This window comes from Symphalangus syndactylus, chromosome 10 (genome assembly GCF_028878055.3).
Source record: "Symphalangus syndactylus isolate Jambi chromosome 10, NHGRI_mSymSyn1-v2.1_pri, whole genome shotgun sequence".
Lineage (NCBI taxonomy): Eukaryota > Metazoa > Chordata > Mammalia > Primates > Hylobatidae > Symphalangus > Symphalangus syndactylus.
Window position 1 is genome coordinate 22,344,613 of NC_072432.2, and position 24,777 is coordinate 22,369,389.

The window sequence follows — 24,777 nt, forward strand, 5'->3', positions numbered from 1 at the left end:
TGGCCCCTTTCTCTTGATAAAATACTCCTAAAAGTGATCATACCTACTCCCACAACTTTAATAACCACCCAAATATACAGAAATTATCCTCAATTGTATATGTCTAGCTCAGATCCTATCCCAAGCTCTGAACTCTTGTGTCAAACTATATAATATTTAAACCCAAAAGTTTACAAGTCAAACTCACTATCATCTACTCCCTTTACTCAGTTAATGGCCTCATCATTCACCCTTTTTTTTTTTAAACAGGGTCATGCTGTCAGCCAGGCTGGAGTACAGTGGTGTGATCACAGCTCACCACAGCCTCAACCTCCCATGCTCAAGCCATCCTCCACCTCAGCCTCCTGAGTTACTGGGAATACAGGTATGTGCCACTTTGCCAGGCTAATTTTTTTTATTTTTTTGCAGAGATGGGGTCCAGGCTGGTGTCGAACTCCTGAGCTCAAACAATTCTCCTGTCTCGGCCTCCCAAAGTGCTGGAATTACATGTATGAGCCATCACTCCTGGCCATTCATTCATTCTTCAAGCAAATAGCCTTCCCCCCACCATCTCTATCACCAGCCCCACTCACCACCATGTAATTAGCCTCTAATTCTAGTGACTGCCACCGTGACAGTTCTCCACATGTCCCTGCGCTCTCCATGTGTCCCAAGACCACTGCCTACTATGAGAACTTATCACCTCTGATCCAAGCTTTTTCCATTGCTTCCCAAACAGACATGCTACCATCTTTCTTTTTCTCTGCCAACCCATTCTTCACACACTGCTGCCTGTTGTCATTGTAAAATACAGCTCTGAGTATGTTATTTTCACTGACTCCATACTACCTATAGGATAACTTCAAATTCTTAACTGGAGCAGAAGAGAGCTCAGATGTCTTCTGTAGCCCCCTGGTCTCCACATGCTCCCCAGCATTTGTTCATGCTCCAGGGACAACACTCTCATTTTTTATTCCCAAATGTGTGTGCACCATTTCCCCATCCTTCCCTTGCAGCCTCCCCTCCTGGCCTCACTGCTGCATTTCTACTGGCGAGACTCTGCCACTTAAATGTCGCCTCCAGTGTGAAATCTTCCCTGGCTTCCAGGCCCAGACAAATGATGTCGGCCATTTTCACAATGATTCCAGAGCACTGAGTCCTAGATACGCTAAATCCTAGGTGCTATACTATGAGAAAGATTCAAAAGTAGGCTCTTCTACTTAAGAGCTTGAGGCCCAGAATTACAGATGGCAAGTCCTGACCTTGACTTCTTTTTTTAAAAAACTTTCATTTTAGCTTCAAGGGTCCATGTGCAGGTTTGCTATACAGGTAAATTGCCTGTCATGGGGGTTTGGTGTACAGACTATTTTGTCACCCAGGTAATAAGCAAAGAATGTGATGGGTAGTTTTTCAATCTGCTCCCTCCTCCCAGCTTCCAACCTCAAGCAGGCCCTGGTGCCTGTTGTTCCCTTCTTTGCGTCCATATGTACTCAGTGTTTAGCTCCCACTTCTAAGTGAGAACATGCAGTATTTAGTTTTCTGTTCCTGTGTTACTTCACTTAGGATTATGGCCTCCAGCTCTATCCATGTTGCTGAAAAGGACATGATCTTGTTCATTCTTGTGGCTGTGTCGTATTCCCTGGTGAATATGTACCACGTTTTCTTTATCCCATCCACCATTGATGGGCATCTAGGTTGATTCCATGCCTTTGCTATTGTGGACAGTGCTGTGATGAACACAGGCATGCATGTCTGACTCTGACTTCTAAGTGCATTTCTGCTCCTAGTATTCCACGCTGTCTCTTCTTCCAGTCCTCATTAAATGAACCTCCTCCAAAACACTCACCATCAGCAGCATCATAATGGCTAGCACAAGTGGACAACTTTCTGTGTGACAGCAAGCAGGTCATCTATATTATCTCAAATACCTAACAATAAATCTGACCCAGGTCCTCTTATTATCCCCATTTCCATTAAGGAAACTGAGGCTGAAAGATTAACTTTCTTCCAGAGAACACAGCTAGAATATCACAAAGTCCAGGCTCAGCCCCAGATCCACCCTATATCAGAGCTAGATTTCTTAGCTGAGGCACTGTGCTGACTCACGCTAACGGTGTGGCTCACTTTTTATTTTAATGTCTTGCCTGGGTGCTTAGAGGTATTTGCTTCTAATGTCTCTTCTGCCCACTGGCTGGGATTTTCCAACTACAGTTAACTCTTTTTTTTTTTTTTTTGAGAGGGAGTCTCGCTCTGTCTCCCAGGCTGCAGTGCAGTGGCGCCATCTCGGCTCACTGCAAGCTCCGCCTCCCGAGTTCCCACCACTCCCAGCTGATTTTTTATATTTTTAGTAGAGACGGGGTTTCACCGTGTTAGCCAGGATGGTCTCGATCTCCTGACCTCTTGATCCCCCCGCTTTGGCCTCCTAAAGTGCTGGGATTACAGGCGTGAGCCACTGCGCCCGGCCTACAGTTAACTCTTGAACAACACAGGTTTGAACTGCCTGGGTCCACGTCAACACAGATTTTCTTCTGTCTCTCCCACCCCTGAGACAGCAAGACCAGCGCCCCCGTCCTCTTCCTCCCCAACCCATTCAATGTGAAGATGATGAGGGTGAAGACCTTTATGATGATCAACTTCCACTTAATAAATAGTAAATATATTTTCTCTTCTTTACAATTTTCTTGATAGCGTTTAATTTTCTCTAGCTTTGTTGTAAGAATACAGTAGGTAATATATAAAACATATAAAATATCTGTTAATTGACTGTTTATGTTAATAGTAAGCCTTCTGTCCATCATAGGTATTAGTAGTTAAGTTTTGGGGGACTTGAAAGTTGTATGTAGATTTTTCACTGCACGACAGGGGAGCAGGGGGCCAACGACCCTAATCCCAGCATTGTTCAAGAGTCAACTGTACTTCATACAGCATTATCTGATTCTGACAACTTGTTTGGACTATTACATTTTGTATTTTGCCTTACCGACCCCCCAAAGTCCTCCCAGCACTTGTTTTTGAGTTTATTTTCCATCTCCATGCCTCAGACCCGATCACATTTGAGGTTTCACTCCTGCTGCCTGTTTCCTCCTGCTGCATTTTGTTAAGCCAAGCCCAGCTGCATGCTGAAATATGGCAGTGTTCATAGAAAACCTTGTCTGTGTGTTTATGTCCCATGTAGGTGGAAAACCCTCCTCATGACCACAAGAGGGAAAAACCTAGCCACGCTGGCATGCAGTTGACCTAGGCTCTGGTTTGGTGACACACTTTGTTTGTTAAATTCCATGGATTCTGCACTGTATCAAAGAAAAGAACACCATGCCAATGAGGGAGGGAACAAGGGGTAGAGCAATACCCGCCATAGTCAAAACTATGAGTAGCTTTGTCTCTGGCCCATTCAAACTTCTCTTAAAGACACCCTTTTTTTTTTTTTTTTTTTTTTTTTTGAGATGGAGTCTCCCTCTGTCACCAGGCTGGAGTGCAGTGGCACAATCTTGGCTCACTGCAACCTCCACCTCCTGGGTTCAAGCGATTCTCATGCCTCAGCCTCCCAAGTAGCTGGGATTACAGGCACACACCACTACACCCAGCTAATTTTTGTATTTTTAATAGAGATGGGATTTCACCATGTTGGCCAGGGGTCTCGACCTCCTGACCTCATGATCTGCCTGCCTCGGCCTCCCAAAATGCTGGAAATACAGTTGTGAGCCACCACGCCTGGCCAAGACCCTTCTTTTGCTTCAATATTTATTTCACCTTTATTCCTTTTTTTTTTTTTTTTAACAGACAGGGTCTTGCTTGTTGCCTAGGCTGAAGTGCAGTGGCAAGATCTGTGCTCACTGCAACTCCTGCCTTCCACCCTCAAGTGATCCTTTCACCTCAGCCTCCAAAGTAGCTGGGATTACAGGTCTGTGCCACCATGCTTGGCTAATTTTTAAACTGTTTTGTAGAGACAGGGTCTCACTACATTGCCCAGGCTGGTCTCAAACTCCTGGGCTCAAGTGATCCTCTTGCCTCATGCTCCCAAAGTGCTGAAATTACAGATGTGATTTACCATACACACCCTCACCTTCATTCTTAAAGGAATATTAGGAGAGCATAGAGTTCCTGGCTGGTAGTTACTTTTTTTTCTTTAAACTGAATATATCACTCTATTGTCTTTAAAAAATTTTTTTTTTGCTTCCAATCCTGGTTGAAAAGTCAGCATTTAGTCTCCACTTTCTAAGAAGCAATCTATTCCCCACCTACTTACTCCTCTAGCTGACTGTTACATTTTTTCTTTATCTTTGTTATGTATTTATTTTTAGAAAAGTATGTCATTCTATTTATCCTGCTTTGCTGCTTGGGTTCCTTGAGATTCTATTTTTTTAATGATGACTTCCACCAGTTTTGGGAAAATTTTAGTCAGTAGCTCTTCAAAGTTTGCTTCTGTTGCATATATCTCTCTTTTCCTTGTATGACTCCAATTAAGTGTGTATTATATGTTTTCTGAGTGTCCTCTATGTGTCTTAACCTCTCTTATATATTTTTCACCCTTTTTTTATCCATACTTTTTTCTGAGTAGATTCTTGACTTATCTTCCAGTTCACTATTTCTCTGTAGTCACTATTTCTCTCTTCATCTCTGCCTAATCCCCCCAAAAAACCTGCTGAGGTGTTAATTTTAGCTATTATATTTATCAGTTCTCGAATTTGTAGTTGGTTCTTCTTCATACTGCAGTGTCACTTTCTATAGTATGCAGTTCCTTGCTGAAAGTTCTGTTTGACTTTTATTTCCATGAGTTGAGTAATCACAGTTATTTAGCAAGTGTGCCAGGTAACTTTAGTATCTGGCATATTAGTGGATTTGTTTCTATTGTCTCTTACTCATATCACATCTCATTTTTGTTATACTGTCCCCTCAAGTACATGACTATCTTTGATAGTGTGTTGGTGATACACACAGGATACAGGGAAATACTGGGTAGAAGAGGGCAGTTCCCCAGCAAAGTCCCCACTCTCAAGCCTGGAAACCCATGGCCCTAAATGGGAACAGGCATTCCTGTTTCCATGCCCAAATTTTGCCTTTTGGCCTGCCACACCCCCCTATCCTGTACTCATATAAACCCCTAAACCCAGGCTTCACAAGTAGACAAGCAGATGAGCAGATAAACAGAAGAACAGAGGAGCAGAAGAGCTGTACAGCAGAGAAAGAGAGAAGAGAAGGAGCATCTGAACATTGAGAGGAGTTCAGCCAGGGTCAGTCAAAGAAGAAATAGGCCATGGGACAGTGAACTCCAGGGGGAGGATCATCTTCCCATTTCACCCCCTTTCCAGCTCCCCATCCATCCCACTGGGAGCCATCTCCATCATCCAATAAAACCTCCGCATTCATCATCCTTCAAGTCCATGTGTGACCTGATTCTTCCTGGACACCAAACAGGAAGATGGATACCAAGAGGACACTGAGCTGGTTAACACTTAAGCCATCTGAAGATGGCAGAGCTAAAAGAGCACTGTAGCATGCCCACTAGGGCTTTGGGAGTTGTAGGCACCTACCCCTAGATGCTACCATGAGGCCCGGAGTCCAAAAGCACTCTCCCCGGCTCCTGCACTCCTGTCTGCATGCTTCCCTGCCCGTAAGGGGTTTGAACATGCAGCAGTTGAACAGATGAGACCCACCCCTGTTGCATGTCCTGCAAGGGAGGTCAGGGAACTCTCTTATTTAATCAGCTATTACACATGAAAAATTATAGGTAGAAATGATGTCTAGAATGTTAATATCTCTCTTTGAAGAAGATTTTAAATTGCTTTTGCTGGATGTCCAGTGCCTAGATGCAGGAGAAATACAAGATTCACTCCATTATTTCATGGCTTCAGATTTTGGGGATTCACTCAGGTAACTCAAACTTCGAATGCAATCTCAGTGAAGGCTGCTTTCCTTTCATTTTACCTAAGATATGAAGGGCTTACCAAGACTGCCACTTTAACAAAGCTCTGGACTCAAACTTTGGTCCTCTTTGTCCTGAGAGGCTCTCAGAAGAGCTGCTAAACCTTTGTGGATCAGTAAAGGCCCTGCAGGCAAAAATGGTCCCAAAGACTGGACTCACACCTGTCTCAGATATTCACTCAGAAACTTCACACTACCTCATGAGCCATTGGCTACTTTTAGAAGATGTTTGTAAATGTCATCCAAAATTTCGAAATGGTCTTTTTCAGGAGAGTAGCTAGATGTTCTACACTTTCAGTCTGCATGATGCTTAGCCAACTTAGACTCTGAAGACTCATTTGGATGGTTAATATACAGTGATAAATAAACTTAACTTTCATTAATAACCTAATCTTGTAAAATAATATTGAAATCATACTATTAAAATGGACTACTTGGAAAAATATAAAACAACCTTTGAGTTTTCTTGAGTTAAATTTGCAAGAAGCTAGCCAGTTGGAACTTGTGTAGGAAACTATCAGGAAGCTAAAATAGAAAGATCCAGTAACCAAGAGAATCTGGTTTGTATTTGAATGAAATGTTGATATATACAAATGAAAGATGAAAAACTTTTTGTTAGAAAATCAGGTAGCCCGGAACAAGACAAGGATGCTCTCTCTAACCACTCTTATTCAACATAGTATTGAAAGTTCTGGTCAGAGCAATCGGGCAAGAGAAAGAAACAAAGCATATTCAAATAGAAAGAGAGGAAGTCAAATTGTCTCTGTTTGCAAATGACATGATTGTATATTTAGAAAACCCCATCGTCTCAGCCCAAAATCTTCTTAAGCTGAGACAGAGGCAACTTCAGCAAAGTCTCAGGATACAAAATCAATGTGCAAAAATCACAAGCATTCCTACATACCAGTAATAAACAGATAGCCAAATCATGAGTGAACTCCCATTCACAATTGCTACAAAGAGAATAAAATACCTAGGAATACAACTTACAAGGGATGTGAAGGATCTCTTCAAGGAGTATTATAAATCAGTGCTCAAGGAAATAAGAGAGGATGCAAACAAATGGAAAAACATTCCATGTTCATGGATAGGAAGAATCAATATCATGAAAATGGCCATACTGCCCAAAGTAATTTATAGATTAAATGCTACCATTGACTTTCTTCACAGAGTTAGAAAAAAAACTCTAAATTTCATGTGGAACCAAAAAAGAGCCTGTATAGCCAAGACAATCCTAAGAAAAAAGAACAAAGCTGGAGACATAATGTTACCTGACTTCAAACTATACTACAAGCCTACAGTAACCAAAACAGCATGGTACTGGTACCAAAACAGGTATACAGACCAATGGAACAGAAGAAAGCCCTCAGAAATAATGCCACACATCTACAACCATCTGATCTTTGACAAACCTGATAAAAACAAGCCACAGGGAAAGGATTCCCTATTTAATAATGGTGTTGGGAAAACTGGCTAGCCATATGCAGAAAACTGAAACTGGACCCCTTCCTTACACCTTATACAAAAATTAGCTCAAGATAGATTAAAGACTTAAACATAAGACCTAAAATCATAAAGACCCTAGAAGAAAACCTAGGCAATACCATTCAGGACATAGGCATGGGCAAAGATTTCATGACTTAAACACCAAGAGCAATGGCAACAAAAGCCAAAATTGACAAATGGGATCTAATTAAACTAAAGAGCTTCTGCGTAGCAAAAGAAACTATCATCAGAGTGAACAGGCTATCTACAGAATGGGAGAAAATTTTTGCAATCTATCCATCTGGCAAAGGGCTAATATCCAGAATCTACAAGAAACTTAAACAAATTTACAAGAAAAAAATAAACAACCTCATCAAAAAGTGGGCGAAGGATATGAACAGACACTTCTCAAAAGAAGACATTTATGCAGCCAAAACACCTATGGAAAAAAAAGCTCACCATCATTGGTCCTTAGAGAAATGCAAATCAAAACCACAATGAGATACCATCTCACACCAGTTCTAGTGTGGGAGATGGAGTGAGACTCTGTCTCAAAAAATAAAAAAATAAAGTCAAGAAATAGATGCTGGTGAGGCTGTGGAGAAATAGGAACGCTTTTACACAGTTGGTGGGAGTGTAAATTAGTTCAACCACTGTGGAAGAAAGTGTGGCAATTCCTCAAGGGTCTAAAACCAGGAATACCATTTGACCCAGCAATCCCTTTATTGGGTATATACCCAAAGGATTATACATCATTCTACTATAAAGACAGATGCACACGTATATTTACTGCAGCACTATTCACAATAGCAAAGAATTGGAACCAACCCAAATGCCCATCAATGATAGACTGGATAAAGAAAATGTGGCATATATACACCATGGAATACTATGTAGCCATAAAAAAGGATGAGTTCATGTACTTTGAAGAGACATGGATGAAGCTAGAAACCATCATTCTCAGCAAACTAACACAGGAACAAAAAACCAAACACCGCATATTCTCACTAGTAAGTGGGACTTGAACAATGAGCACACATGGACACAAGGAGGGGAACATCACACACCAGTGCCTGTCAGGGGGTGGGGGGCTAAGGGAGGGATAGCATTAGGAGAAGTACCTTATGTAGATGACAGGTTGATGAGTGCAGCAAACCACCATGGCACATGTATACCTATATAACAAACCTGCCGGTTCTACACATGTATCCCAAACTTAAAGTATAATAATAATAATAATAAAAGAAAATCAGGTAGCCAAAAAATTTAAAAACAGAAAGAAAAAAGAAACCTTCAAAATAAAACTTCATTCACTCTTAAATTAAGCGCAAAGCATTCGTTTCAGGTAGGAATGCATTAAAAGTGTTGATAGTAGTGATGGGACAGGAGGCAGGAAAATGCTTGGCAGAAGAGGTTGAGGTCCCTGGTGAGGGCTCCACCCTCAAGCCTGGATCTGCCGCTCAAAGTGAGAACCATCCTTGTTTTCCTACCCAAATGTTGCCTTTTGGCCTGCCCTGCCCCCACCCGGTGTCCATAAGAACTCCAAGCCCCAGACTCAGCAGACACACACACAGAAGAGAGCTGTCTGAATGTCAAGAGGAGAAGGAGCTGGACATCGGAGACTATGGTGAGAGAGGAGTTCAGCCAAGGAAGGCCAGACTCCTGCAACCCACTTCCTCCAGCCCTTTCAAGCTCCGCTTCCTGCTGAGAGCCACTTCTACCTCTTAACAAAGTTCTCCACATTCGCTACCCTTCAATTTGTTCGTGTGACCTGATTCTTCCTGGACACCGGACAAGAACTTGGGTACCAAGAGGTCAGGGTGACCTTCCACTGAGCTGGTTAACACTTAGCTGTCCATGGACGGCAAATGCTAAAAGAGCACTGATTGTAACACATGCCCTTTGGGGCTCTGGGGGTCGCAGACACCCTCTCCGAGATGGCAGATCTAAAAGGGCATTGTAACAAGCTTGGACGCTGCCGTGGGCCCTGCACAGAGCCTGCTCCCACCAGAGGGGAGGGACTAGCCAGTTCTAGGGTTCGTTCACCCGGGTTCCTGCATTCGTCTGTTCGTGTGCTCCCTCCTGAATTCAGCTAGGCAGCCAAGCAAATAAGCCACCTCCTTCACAAGTCCTGTGAAGGAGTCCAGGAAACTGTCCCATCTCAGTAGCAGAAACTTGTTTTGTCATCTGGCCAATTCATAGCCATATTCCTTCTCCTCCACTCCCATCTCCCAACTATTCTATCAGAACATGGATTTGCTCAAGTAGCAAATCAAGATATCCTGGTCTCAAGAGAAGCAGAATCCTGTGAAAATCCCAGAGGCGTAATAATAATAATTGATGTAAAACATTTATGACAAATCTGTTCCATGATACTTTCTGGATCTCTTTTGTAGTCAGTTCTGGCTAATGATATATCGGGGGCTTTTGTGGAAAATTTGCTTTCCTTATTAAAAGAAACACAAACAAAACAGAAATAGTTAACACTATTGCTTCTTTTTTCAGAGGTAGACTCAGGTAGGACATTCAGATAAAAACCACTGCAGCCATTTTTTGACCATGAAGTAACAATACAATGAAAAGCCAACAGGCTAATAATGGTAGAACAGAAACTGACTTGCTAAACAAACCTAGAGATTATCTACTTCCTGATTTGTTTTTAGGTAAAAAATAAATGTCCTTATATTTTAAGTTGCTAATAGTTTGGTTTCCTATGATTTGACATTAAAAACACCCATAAGTAATACATTCACTAAATACGCTTATATGGCAGTGTTTTGACCCAGGTTTGACTGGAGATAATGCTTGAAATTTATATCACTTACCATAATACAAGAGTCCTGTGGTTCAAGATCAAAGTCAGTGAAGTTCAAGAGAACACGATGATTTCTGTCAACCCGAATGACCCAAGAACAGTCTGTGTTGCTCCTATAGGGACTGGGGTAATTTGGAGAATGAATCTCTCCACCGGGAGCCTGGAAAATCCCACCACAACCTGGAAGTGGGGAACACAATTATTTCATGAGAGGAATCATGGATGCTCTAAAATCCATTACCTGGTTGTATAGATCAATACATTACTTTGCTTGACTATCAGTTTTAGTTAGTCTGTGCTAAAAACACTGAAGAATTTGATATCCACATTAAGTCATTTATCCCAACAGAATAAGAAGGGATAACATGGATGACACTAAGGAAATACTTCAAACACTTTAAATACAGATGCCAAAATTTATTTTTAAAAATAATTAAAAGGAAACACAAATGAAATCACGTTTTCACAAAGCCATGGAACGCTGCTTCTTCATTGTCCTCTAAAAATATAGCATACAGGAAGAATAACATGTTTCCTTCCAAGAATTGTGATAATCTAGTAGTGCATGCATTTAAAAATAATTTACTGTCTACCTTTTAAAAATTTAATATTCTGGATATATACAGTTACTTACGTTTTTAAAAATTCCTTTGATGTTATCAAATACCTGTTAGTGCAATGTCTTCTCTATGACCCACCATTTCTTGGATTTATGATAATATAAACCAATAATAGAAAAATTTGGCACTATTTTCTAATAATGGAGAATCATTTAGGGGTAATCTAAACACTAAGTGTGTGTGTGTGTGTGTGTGTGTGTGTGTGTGTGTATTTAAATTCCTACATAATTAACTTTAGGGGAGAGCTCTGATATAGCTACCCTGGTTATGATAGAGTTGAAGAAGTGTGGCCATAAGGTAGCCTGGGATCACATATGTGCTTTGACATTTTCTAGCTGTGGAACTTCGGGTGAGTCACTAACCTTTCTAAACTTCAGTGTCCACACTGGTAAGATGAGGATATGAAGCGGACTTCCCTCATAGGGTGATTGTAAGGACTAAAGGAGATAATCCTCATAAAATAGTTAGAAAAATGCCTGGTACGCAGTAAGCATTCTGCAAATGTGGCCATCTCTAGTAGTTGTATATGCTAACATCTGTTAAACTATTTTGTGCCATAGTTTGTTGTTATAGTTTAAAAATATACAACAGGCAATTTATTTGGACTACCTAAAATCTTGGGCAGAAAGTCACCATAGAACACACAGTAATTCCTTGCAATTCACAAATTTAATGTTTGCAAGTTTGATATTTGCCAAGAATCCAAAGGTCTGTACTATGGCATGAGGTATGGAGGCTGGTTAAGAGGTATGAGCCCTTGGAGAGTGGGTTTGGCCGATCACCCTTGTTCTGCTCTCACCATGGACTTACACACTTATATTCTTGTTTTCACATATGTAGTGACGCTTAGGAAGTTAAACTTTATCACATATTTTAGGGAAGGGTATATGTCAGGTCTCAGATGGCTTCCTTTTGGGATGTCACTAAGTTATCAATCAGGGTGTAGCCTTCATATGTTTTCCCAAGCATTTCATGAAATTTAACGAGGGCTCGGCTTAAGTACTTTAGGAAACCTCCTTTTTTCACTCACCTCCAGGGACTGCTTGCCATGATGCATTGAAGCCTCTCCCATTTATAGACAAGTCAGTCTTGAATCGAATTGCTAGCTCATTTCCAGTGCTGGAGACCTGCATGGGGTTCTCAGGTGATCTCTGGGTACACAGTTGGGCTATTCTGGGAGAGTGGAAATCGGGGCCTCCATAGATCTAACATGGGATGTAGGAAAAAAGACTTTAAAAAATATTTTAAGCAATTACAGGCCCTTCCCCTGGCTCATTTTAACCCCCGGCTCCTTGAGTTTATGATTATTAGAGATTGAAATCTCAGCCTCCCTGGGTGGGGATGCACTATAAACTTGAGGCTGAGTTTTCAAAGGCACTCCCTGTGCCTTAGGAACACACAAGTTCAATCACCCATAAAATGCCTGCTTGTTTCATCAGCCAGAATTGCAGAGGAGGACGGAGTAGATTATTCCAGAATCTTCCCTATCTCCTCTTTTTGTCTTTTCATGTCTTCATGGGATTTCCTGCTTTCTCTAGCAGAAACATTACAGATCATACAATATTAAGTCGATTTTCTGAATTTTAGGGGGACCTTTAGAAAAAGAAATGTCTGATTTTCTAACTCTGGCACATATGATTAGTCTTAGCATAAAGTCATTTTGTTATGAAAGTTGAGTTCACTGAAGGCTACCAATATCCCAGTTATACTTTTAGGAATTTCCACCTACCCTGCAAACTGAATGTTTTCTAAGACCACACATTGAATATAATGCGTATGCTTCTTCAGGAGGAGTGGAAATATCAGCTCTCTGGGTGTGTTTTGGAGCGTAGGGAAGGGGACGCTATGCACCCTCCCTGTGCCTGCTCACGCCCAAGAACCTGACTAAGTGCATCCCACTTTTCTGCTCAGGGATTGCCCTAGACTCTGCCTTAGTCTCCAGATGGCTCCTTCTGATATAGACAGCAGATAGGGAAACACTGGGTAGAAAAGGTTCTCTGGCAAAGGCCCCATCCCCAAGCCTGGAAACCCATGGCCCTAAATGGGAACAGGCATTCTTGTTTTCACACCCAAATGTTGCCTTTTGGCCTGCCACATCCCCACATCCTGTACCCATATAAACCTCCAACCCCAGGCTCCATGAGCAGATGAGCAGATGAATAGAAGAGCAGAGGAGGAGAAGAGCGACATGGCAGAGGAGAGAGAAGGAGCATCTGAATGTTGAGAGGAGTTTGGCTGGGGATGGTCAGACAGTTGATCATCCTCAGCACAGCCAAACTCTATGGGGAAGATCATCTTCCCACTCCATCCCCTTTCCAGTTCCCCATCCATTCCACTGACAGCTACCTCCATCACCCAATAAAATCCTCACATTCACCATCCTTCAAGTCCGTGAGTGACCTCATTCTTCCTGGATGCCAGACAAGAACTTGGGTACCAAGAGTCACTGAGCTGGTTAACATTTAAGCCCTCTGTGGATGGCAGAGCTAAAAGAATACTGTAGCCTGCCCATGGGGGATTTGAGAGTCACAGGCACCCATCACTAGACCCTACTGTGGGTAGCATCTTGCCTGGGTTCCTGCACCTGCCAATCTGCGTGCTCCCCCTCCCATAAGGGGTTTGAGGGCACCACAGCCGAACAGATGTGCCACACCCCTGTTGCAGGTCCTGCAAGGGAGTGGCCAGGGAACTCTCTTCTTTCACTTCTAGATCTATCACACATGACTTCAGACCATGTAGGCTCCTCCAAATCTGCCAAACTGTCTGTCTGACTGGAATCCAATACCCCAGTGACATAGTCCCCTGGAAAGGGTCCCCTTGGGCTCACAGAGGGCATCTTGCAGGCAAGGACAGCCTAGGCCAGGCCTCCATGAGGCCTCACAAACAGGTTTCTCAGTCTCCTCTGGGTCCTGTTTATCTCCTGTGTGTATGTGTGGGGCTGCAGAGGGTGGCAAAGGGAGGATGGGAATCAAATAGAAGATGCTGACTCCTCATTTTCAGGTCTTTTCAAATTTCAATTTTTAAAAGAAAGACTATCTTTGGGAGACAGTTTTCAAAGACATTCGTATCTGAGACCTTCACAACTGCAACCCCAGCCCTCCATGTACAGGCACTCAGGGCCAGAGCCAGGAAGGCGGCTCTCAGGGGGATCTGGGCACAGCGCCCTCCCACCCTCCCTCTGTGCCTTTCCCCCACCTTGGGGCACTCTGCCCCCATTCCTCAGCACTCCCGGCCCTTGCCCACCCTCACAGCCCACTGCTGACTGATAGGAAAATCACTCAAGTGTTCTCTGGGGAGACAGAGTGAGAACAAGAAGCCTACTTTGGGGAGGAGTGTGTGATTTGAATCTATAATGATTTCTTTGTCTGATTAATTCCCCCCAGCCATCCGGGAAAGGCCAAAATGAATGAAACTGCTGTTCCACAGAGGGCTGAGCACAAGGACAGTAATTGCAAAGGAATGAAGCATACCAACTGCTTCAGGCTTATTTTTATTAGGAGGAGTTGATGTTTGTGCACACCCCCCACAAGTCCCATCAAAAGCAGGACTTCAGGAAGAGCCTTGTGTGGCCCCTGACACGTACACATATGCAAATGGCAGAAGCAAGCTTGCTTGGTGTGTAGAGCCAGCTTTCTTTCCCATTTTCACGATCTCCCTACCCCCTCGCCTAGGGCACAGTCCCCACAGCATGAAACTGACAGCATGTGCTCCCAATCACCCAAGCCCAATCAACAGCACATATTTGGAGAGACCACTGAACGCAAGTGTTAAGTTCTAACAAAGAAAACTCGCAGGTCGGCAAAATATTCTTTGTTTTCTCTGCTCAAACATCCCCTTGAGATAACAAACATAGTGGGTATGAGTTGGCTGGGCCTAGAAGCCTCTAGAAGAATAAACACTGCCACTTTGGACATTATTTGCTTCCCTTCTTGCAAGGCTGAGCTCACAACAGCCTATTGCAGAGAGGCCAGACCAAGCTAACTGTCCACACCAAGCAATTGTCCTGGTTTGCTGCTCCAAGGAGTGGATTTCCTTTTCTGCCTAATGCCAGTTTGGAATCTCTCTAAAGACTTTCTCAGAGATTAAAGTAAAATCAGGCAGAGTGTTTCCATGACCGAAACAATGGTCCTTCTGGCTTCCACAAATAAAACCGATAGTTAGCACATGACTCTTCAAAAGAAGAAAAAGATGGAAAGAATTTCAGGGCGTGGTTCATTCAACTACAGCATATGACTAAACTTTGGGGGAAAAAGAAGTGGTCTGATGATCAGAGATTTAAAAATGTGTTTTAGCAAATGCTCAGGATGGAGAACATTTCAAAGCCTATGGTTTTAATCTGTTTTGAACATTTCTTTCTGCTCTGTTAGCTCCATTTATTGTTACAATCAAGTCAGCATTCCGGGGTTATGAGTAACCAAACAGCTGCTGCTTTTTGCAATGGGCCACTTTCTGGACTCTGATTTTTCAGGGGAAAAATGGCTCCTGAATAAATTTTGTGAAACCCAGGTAAGCTCAATACTTAGTGACTGTAAGGCCCCACTTGACTACACTCACGTGCAGGCTGAGAAAGTCAGCAAAGTTTTTAGATCACATGCCCATCATGGGTAACAAACTTTTAAACCCACTACTAACATGTTATCAGCAGCTAGGGAGGGGTGAAAAAAACCATTCCACCACCATCAGCCCAATTTTATTACAGCATTTTCCAAATGAGTTGAGCATTTGCAGAAAAGCAAAACAAGGATTTTGAACAAAATGTCAGAGGGTTGCTCATTTTAGCTTTCAGAAAAAAACTTTCCCCAAATATTTAAGGGCCTCAAAATAGTCCCCCAAACCTTGCTTTTGGTGGAATATGGGAGGCCACTGCAATGTCAGCTTGTCAATAATAAAAATAAGCCCCAAGCCGACTGTGCGTCTTCTCACAGCCATTTCTGTCAGGCATAGGGCTCTCCTTGAAAGCTGCTTCTGTCTGGAGTCCCCGATTTCGTCCCTCAGGCCCCAGGCCTGCTTGCAGGGAACAGCCCCTGTCTCTACTTTCTCCCATAATGGGTGTGACACAACCCGCAACACAATTGGCCCATTTATATTTTGCCAAGTGGGCAACAATCACATGCACTCTGGAGTATGAAAATAAAGGGTTTGGAACATTGCACATAGCTGTGGAAGATCCACCGCCAGCCCTTTGTAAATGATAAGGGGTTTTTTGCAACCAAGTGATATCCTCGCTGGTGAGCGAGACCATCTGAACATTCTGCACGTGGATTCTAGTCCTACTTTGTGCCGTGAGTTTGAATTTCAGGAGGCACCTTGTTTCTCCTCTGAGATGGAGTCATGGCTTGGCAGCAGTCCTTCCATGAAGACTTTCCAGTTCTATCTGATTTCATTTACAATTACAATAGTAAATTGTCTGTAGAGCTACAGTAAATGAAATCAGAGATAGTAATGGTAAATCTTTTATAGCTACTAAAAGTAATTTCTAGTGACTCTCACTGAGAAGGATGACTTTACTAAATTACTAAAAGTGATGAATTAGTAAAAGTAGTGATTGAATGATTTAGTGATGAATTACTAAAAGTAATTCCTAGTGACTCTCACTGAGGGGATGACTCCATTTCTTTTCAAGATAAGAGCCTGTTTTATAATTAAAGTATTTGTTAAAGTTTCCTGTAACGTTCATACTAATCATATCGACCCCTTGCACCCTGCACCCATCTATGGTCTCAGGGTTTACTGGAGTGTTGAGCAGTGACTGGCTTCAGTTATTAGCTCTTCCACTCCTCTTCCACGTGGTCATGGAAAAGCCCATTAATCTTTTTGAGCCTTAGTTTTGACCACTGTAAAATGGGAATAAAATTCCCCTCTTACCTCATGGAACGATTTAATATTTAAATGAGAACATGGAGGTAAAAATTCCTTTGTAAAGTGCCCTGAATGTGCATTATTATGGTGTGACAATCAGAGACTTTGATGCTTTCATTCATTCCACAAACATCTATTGAGTGTTTACTCTTTGCTAGGTACTCTGTGGAGCTGGGAATATAGCAGTAAAACAAAGCAAACAAACATCTAGCCTCATGGAATTTAGGTTCTACTGGATATAGAATCCTTGTCATGCTGTGCTACAGCAGTCCCTAGAGCTGAGGTGACAGGATTTTTGTGTGTATTTGGAAGACATTAAAGTTTGCAGAGAGGTCTAAGTTCAAATTATACATAATAAGTGTGTTACATACATGTAATTATATATAACATTACATAATTATGTAGTATATTATATACTTACATTAAAATATATAATATAATAATCTATTATAATAAATATTAATTATTGTAATTATTAATTATAATTTATAATGTAAGTATATAATATACTACATATTACATATATCTGGGACATATCTATATATGTTATAAAATTATATAAGAATATTACATAAATAATGTAATTATATAGTATGGTATATAGTTACAACAAATTATATTTATATAATTTTATAAACTGTAACCAAATATTTTAAAGCTATATATTAAAAAAAAATATATATATATACATACACACACACACACACGCACATACATATTCTAATGACTAGATTCCTGCAATTAAAAATTGATTATAATAAACTTTTGGGCTCAAGATTCTCAAAGACTATTTTAATGATCCAAGATACACCCTTTGCAGTAGCGCTGGGAAAATTTTCATCTTCAAATGCCTCATGTTACCTAGGTGGCCATTTTTTTACAAAAGCCCTTTGAGGCAGATGCCCTGGGGGCCCCTTGAAGAGCAGCGGCAGCCCTGGTAGGCCGTCCCTGTGCTTGTTGGCAGTGCCCAGTCTCTATGCTCTGCCACACGAATGCTGTTTCTGGGGGAGCTTTCTCAGACTGCAAGTGTAAGGTGTTAGCCATCCCAAGCGCAGTCCTTACCAACGGGAACCAGAGTTGGGGGACCAGTGCCTCCACTGTGGTCCTTCAGAGGGTCCCAGCGGATGGGGCCCAAGTTGCCCCCAGAGGCTCCCTCTGCTGGTTCCCCCTCCTCCTTTCCTTCACTCACTCGTCCTGGGCTCCTGCTTCCTGGCATCACCTCCTAACTCAGCTGCAGCAAGGCCCTCAGGCATTGCTTCAGGAAAACCCAAACCACATATTAATCCCATGTCTACCAAATGATCACCGAAGGGCTGATGCTCATTAAAATGTCTAAGTATAGAACACTGCTGACTACTGGAAAGAATTCGGAATCTTGGCAGAGGGATTTCCTGTTCTACCCCAAACTTCGGAATGTGCTGAAAAAACCATCTCACTTCCTACCTCCAAGACATCAAAGTTGCACCTTGAATGATACTCCACATCGAAGTCATGGATGGTGAGCTGAATGCTACTCCCGGGGGCCGTCCTAATGTACCAGATACACTCCTTGTTTGGTGGATACCTGTTGGGGTACCCGGGGCTGCTGAAGGAGCCTGTGGCCCCAGACAGCTCTCCACCACAACCTGTTAAAACAGCAAGGCTCAGTCAGTTCAAAGTGGGCAACAGCCCGTGGAAAATAATGCACAAATTCAACTCACCGAAAGGTCATCAAAAATATACAATGCCTAATTAAGGAGAAAACCGTTAAGTTACAAAAAAGTTATAATTATGCAGTTATAAAACAATGAGAAAAAAACATGGCTACAACTTATTAAGTTTATCCTTTCAAAAAAAAAACACTATATATAATTTAGTACAATAATGCTCGATCCTTTTTCTTACCATAGCAAACCTTTGTACATTTTTTTAAAAAAAAGTCATTCTAATTTTAGATTTTCTTTATTATAATGAGGTAAGAATTACATAACATAGTCAGAAGTACAATGGACTGTGTGAACCATGGTCATGAACTTGAGGTCCCTGGGTCTTCATGGGTCTTCAGTGTCCTTGTAGCTAATATATTATTCCGCAGTCCCGTGCAGATTTAAGAACCAGAATTTTAAGTGCTAAAAATCCTTAGCTTTGTACCAAAGACTGTAGGAAATAAACAAGTAAATTATATAGGTCCTAACTCAGCAAACTTATATTTAAAAAAAATACAATGGATATAGAAAAATCCAACCAAGGAAAAAGACAACAGCACGTGTTTAAGAATGTTGATATGTCATGCCTTAGAAAGCAATTCAGGCAGACTATGACAACAAATAATCAAATGCTATAGCCTGCGGCACAGAGTAGAATAATGCCACCTTTCATTGAGTGCTCAAATGGGCTTTCCATGTATTTTCTGTTTCAATACTCATAAGGACCACATGAGGTAGGTACTGAGGATCCATTTCTTAAATGACCAAATCAGTGCAAACAGAGGTGGCATGGATTTTCCAAGGTTAATTGATACTAGGACACTAACTGAGGTGATCTGGTTGTATCTTAGTACTTCATTACTATACTGCACAGGCTCTCACATTGTTTGCAGGAATTCAGACAGAGATTTCAAAATGGAGAGGAAGAGAAAACTTTGCAGAAGAGGTAAAATTTGAGGAAGGCTTATGAGAGACAAAATTAGAAAAGAAATTATCTTGTTTTCCAACAGCAATTTTTGATGATTAACAAAACGTTTTTTACTCTTCTTAACGTTTCTGGGCCTCTTTTTCTGTTTCGTTGTTTTTTTTTTGTTTTTTTTTTTTTGCTTTTGCTTTTCCCCAAACCACTCTTTTTTTTTTTTTTTTTTTCTTTTTTTTTTCACTAATCTTTTTTGCATACAAAAACAATAAACATTCTCCAAAAATACACACAAACAAAAAGATGCGCATCAAACATACCAGGAAGGTTGCACATGGGAAGTCGGGGAATAGAAATGGGGGTGGGAGTCAAAACAAACGAGAGAGGGACTTTATATGGATCAGTGACAATAACTCAATCCTCTATTTGACAAAGAAGAGGGAGAAGGAAGAGGAAGAAAAAGAAAGTGGGACAAAGGATCAGAAAGGGAGGAAAATAGAAAAAATTAGAGTATGACTCCAGGGTAGACCTGTTTTGTTGTCATTGAGTTGGTTAGTTGGTTTGTCTGTTGTATTCTTCATGTTTCGCCAAGTTGGCCAGACTGGTCTCGAACTCCTGGCCCGAAGTGATCAACCCGCCTCGCCCCCCAGAGTGCCGGGACCACAGGCGTGAGCCACCACGTCCAGCCCCCACATTGCTTCCGGCCTCCGCGGTAGACCTCCCAGACGGAGCGGCCAGGCAGAGGAGCTCCTCACTTCTACCCAGACACGGGGCGGCCGGGCAGAAGGGCTCCTCACTTCCCAGATGGGGCGGCCAGGCAGAGACGCTCCTCACTTCTTCCCAGACGATAGGTGGCCGGGCAGAGGCGCTCCTCACTTCCCAGACGATGGGTGGTCGGGCAGAGGCGCTCCTCACTTCCCAGACGATGGGTGGCCGGGCAGGGGCGCTCCTCACTTCCCAGACGATGGGCAGCCGGGCAGAGGCGCTCCTCACCTCCCAGACAATGGGTGTCCGGGCAGAGGCACTCCTCACTTCCCAGATGGGGCAGCCGGGCAGAGGCGCTCCTCACTTTCCAGATGATGAGTGGCCGGGCAGAGGCGCTCCTCACCTCCCAGACGATGGGTGGCCGGGCAGAGGCGCTCCTCACCTCCCAGACGATGGGTGGCCGGGCAGGGGCGCTCCTCACCTCCCAGACGGGGCGGCCGGGCAGAGGCGCTCCTCACTTCTTCCCGACGGGGCGGCCGGGCAGAGGTGCTCCTCACTTCTTCCCGGACGGGGCGGCCGGGCAGAGGCGCTCCTCACTTCTTCCCGGACGGGGCGGCCGGGCAGAGGCGCTCCTCACTTCCCAGACGGTGGGTGGCCGGGCAGAGGCGCTCCTCACTTCTTCCCGGATGGGGCGGCCGGGCAGAGGCGCTCCTCACTTCCCAGACGGGGCGGCCGGGCAGAGGCGCTCCTCACTTCTTCCCGGACGGGGCGGCCAGGCAGAGGCGCTCCTCACTTCTTCCCGGACGGGGCGGCTGGGCAGAGGCGCTCCTCACTTCTTCCCGGACAGGGCGGCCGGGCAGAGGTGCTCCTCACTTCTTCCCGGACGGGGCGGCCGGGCAGAGGCGCTCCTCACTTCCTCCCGGACGGGGCGGACGGGCAGAGGCGCTCCTCACCTCCCAGACGATGGGAGGCCGGGCAGAGGCGCTCCTCACTTCCCAGACGGTGGGTGGCCGGGCAGAGGCGCTCCTCACTTCCCAGACGATGGGTGGCCGGGCAGAGTCGCTCCTCACTTCTTCCCAGATGGGGCGGCTGGGCAGAGGCACTCCTCACTTCTTCCCGGATGGGGCGCCCGGGCAGAGGCACTCCTCATTTCTTCCCGGATGGGGCGCCCGGGCAGAGGCGCTCCTCACTTCTTCCCGGTCAGGGCGGCTGGGCAGAGGCGCTCCTCACTTCTTCCCGGACGAGGCGGCCGGGCAGAGGCGCTCCTCACTTCCTCCCAGATGGGGCGGCCGGGCAGAGGCGCTCCTCACTTCTTCCCGGACGGGGCGGCCGGGCAGAGGCGCTCCTCACTTCCTCCCGGACGGGGCGGCCGGGCAGAGGCGTTCCTCACCTCCCAGACGATGGGAGGCCGGGCAGAGGCACTCCTCACTTCCCAGACGATGGGTGGCCCGGCAGAGGCACTCCTCACTTCCCAGACGGGGCGGCCGGGCAGAGGCGCTCCTCACTTCCCAGACGGTGGGTGGCCGGGCAGAGGCGCTCCTCACTTCCCAGACGGTGGGTGGCCGGGCAGAGGCGCTCCTCACTTCCCAGACGGTGGGTGGCCGGGCAGAGGCGCTCCTCACTTCCCAGACGGTGGGTGGCCGGGCAGAGGAGCTCCTCACTTCCCAGACGGGGCGGCCGGGCAGAGGCGCTCCTCACTTCCCAGACGGTGGGTGGCCGGGCAGAGGCGCTCCTCACTTCCCAGACGGGGCGGCCGGGCAGAGGCGCTCCTCACTTCCCAGACGGGGCAGCCAGGCAGAGGTGCTCCTCACCTCCCAGACGGGGCGGCCGGGCAGAGGCGCTCCCCACCTTCCAGACGGGGCGGCGGCCGGGCAGGGGCTGCAATCCCAGCACCCTGGCAGGCCAAGGCAGGCAGCCGGGGGGTAGAGGCTGCCGCGAGGCCAGACCACGCCACCGCCCTCCAGCCCGAGCAACACCGAGCACTGGGTGAGCGAGACTCCGTCTGTAGTCCCAGTACCTCGGGAGGCTGAGGCGGGCAGAGCACTCTGCGTCAGGAGCTGGCGACCAGCGTGGCCAAGATGGCGAACGCGTGCCTGCAGCGAAAGGAGAAAAGGCAGGGAGTGGTCGCGCGCGCCGGCAGTCCCAGGCAGTCTGCGGCGCGGGCAGCAGCAAGCCGAGTAGATTGTAGCCTGGGCCAGAGAGGGGAAAGGAAAGAAAGAAAGAAAGAAAGAAAGAAAGAAAGAAAGAAAGAAAGAAAGAAAGAAAGAAGGGAGGGAGGGAGGGAGGGAGGGAGGGAGGGAGGGAGGGAGGTCGTTTTTTTTTTTAATATTCTTTATTGGTTGGTAAATTCTTCCAATTACCTGCTCGTATTCTTCATCAAGGCTTTTCATGTGTGATTACTAAAAAGTCAGGAAACAACAGGTGCTGGAGAGGATGTGGAGAAATGGGAACACTTTTACACTGCTGGTGGGACTGTAAACTAGTTCAACCATTGTGGAAGACAGTGTGGCAATTCCTCAAGGATCTAGAACTAGATACATCATTTGACCCAGCCATCCCATTACTGCGTATATACCCAAAGGATTATAAATCATGCTACTATAAAGACACATGCACACGTATGTTTACTGCGGCACTATTCACAATAGCAAAGACTTGGAACCAACCCAAATGTCCATCAACGATAGACTGGATTAAGAAAATGTGGCACATATACACCATGGAATACTATGCAGCCATAAAAAAAGATGAGTTCATGTCCTTTGTAGTGACATGGATGAAGCTGGAAACCATCACACTGAGCAAACTGTCACAAGGACAGAAAACCAACCACCACATATTCTCACTCATAGGTGGGAATTGAACAATGAGAACACTTGGACACAGGGTGGGGAATATCACACACCAAGGTCTGTCATGGGGTGGGGGAAGGGGGCAGGGATAGCATTAGGAGGAATACCTAATGTAAATGATGAGTTAATGGGTGCAGCACACCAAAATGGCACATGCATACACATGTAACAAACCTGCACGTTGTGCACATGTATCCTAGAACTTAAAGTATAATAAAAAATAAAATAAAAAATAAAAATAACAGCACCTCCTCACTCCATTATGAGTAAATGTGCATTTTTCACATGAATAACATTAAACTACCGTGGCTTCTAAAGTAAGACACCAAGTCTGAGATCTTGTCTACTATCCACTCTATGAAAGTTCCTCCTGTACAGTGAGTTAAAAGAAAAGCTTTTAAAAATTAAGGAGTTAAAAAAAAAAAATCTCCATGCAGAATTCCCCACTGCACTGAGAAGCACTGAGAATTCCAAGAATCTTGATTCGGCAGAGGAATCTGACTCTAGCTCAAAGCACTACTATCTTCTTGACTTCTTAGTCTCCTTGCACTTGAAAACCTCGGCGTTTTCAGACTTTAAATGTATTGCACAGAGCAATATCTTTCCTGTGTCCTATAAAGTTCCCGCTTTTATTTCTAAAGCCTACGACAAAGCTGTTTAAAATTAGATATGCTGACATTGTTTAGAGACTATGGTGAATCTTAAAAAAACACAAGTATCATAAAAGACGAGAAAATATTTGTCCGACTACAACAACACATGGCAAATATTCCTGAAGCCAAAATCATCACAGATTGTCCATATCTCCTGTACCAATGCCCAACTCCAGGGAGCACCGCTCACAGGACATTCTATAACATGATGCTTCTGGAGTGGTACAACACAGTGCCTCATGTAACTCGTGTTAAGATGTTCCATTACTGGGTATATACCCAAAGGACTATAAATCATGCTGCCATAAAGACACATGCACACGTACGCTTATTGTAGCACTATTCACAATAGCAAAGACTTGGAACCAACCCAAATGTCCAACAACGATAGACTGGATTAAGAAAATGTGGCACATATACACCATGGAATACTATGCAGCCATAAAAAATGATGTCTTCATGTCCTTTGTAGGGACATGGATGAAACTGGAAATCATCATTCTCAGTAAGCTATTGCAAGGACAAAAAACCAAACACCGCATGTTCTCACTCATAGGTGGGAACTGAACAATGAGAACACATGGACACAGGAAGGGGAACATCACACTCTGGGGACTGTTGTGGGGTGGGGGGAGGGGGAAGGGATAGCATTAGGAGATACACCTAATGCTAAATGACGAGTTAATGGGTGCAGCACACCAACATGGCACATGGATACATATGTAACAAATCTGCATATTGTGCACATGTACCCAAAAACTTAAAGTACAATAATAAAAAAAAATCACAATTCACTTTTAAAATAAAAATTCACGGGAAATATTTTCTTCTTATTAAAAAAAAAAAAGATGTACCACCTTTTACTAAAATACATTATAGGTAAGCAAAGCCTGTTAGTGAAATTTTTTTCTCAACTTGCATTTTCAGCTCAGATGGTTCTATCAGTGGTATCAAATAAATTATCCAATGGAAAAAATCTAGAAGAAAATAACTTTATGGCCACATCATACAAAAGATAAGAAGGAAATGAAAGTTTAGATAGCTCACTTCTGCATTTTTATTTAGCATTCATTCATCAGCCAATCTGATTCAATTTTTTTATCTTAGTTGATTCATATAAAACTCCGTGTAACATTTTTCCATTGTCTTTTCCAATTGTTTTACGTTTCTTTGTGAATTCCTTGGCAAATAACAGGATACGAATACCCTTAAATTAGTCGCTACAAACTGGAATGGTAATACAGATTCGTGGCATTCAGTAATGTTTTTAAAAAAAGTACAGT

At 44.0% G+C, this 24,777-nt stretch overlaps 1 protein-coding gene across 1 annotated transcript in view; it reads right to left on the minus strand.

Moving 5' to 3' along the window:
• The window catches only part of CUBN (cubilin), a 305,495-nt gene that overhangs the window by 143,173 nt on the left and 137,545 nt on the right, over positions 1-24,777 (minus strand). The window contains exons 29-31 of the mRNA XM_055296673.2: positions 18,124-18,305; positions 11,852-12,026; positions 10,212-10,381 (exon numbers count right to left, since the gene is read on the minus strand). Coding sequence (XP_055152648.2) covers positions 10,212-10,381; positions 11,852-12,026; positions 18,124-18,305 — 527 coding nt within the window. The remainder of the gene's footprint in view (positions 1-10,211; positions 10,382-11,851; positions 12,027-18,123; positions 18,306-24,777) is intronic.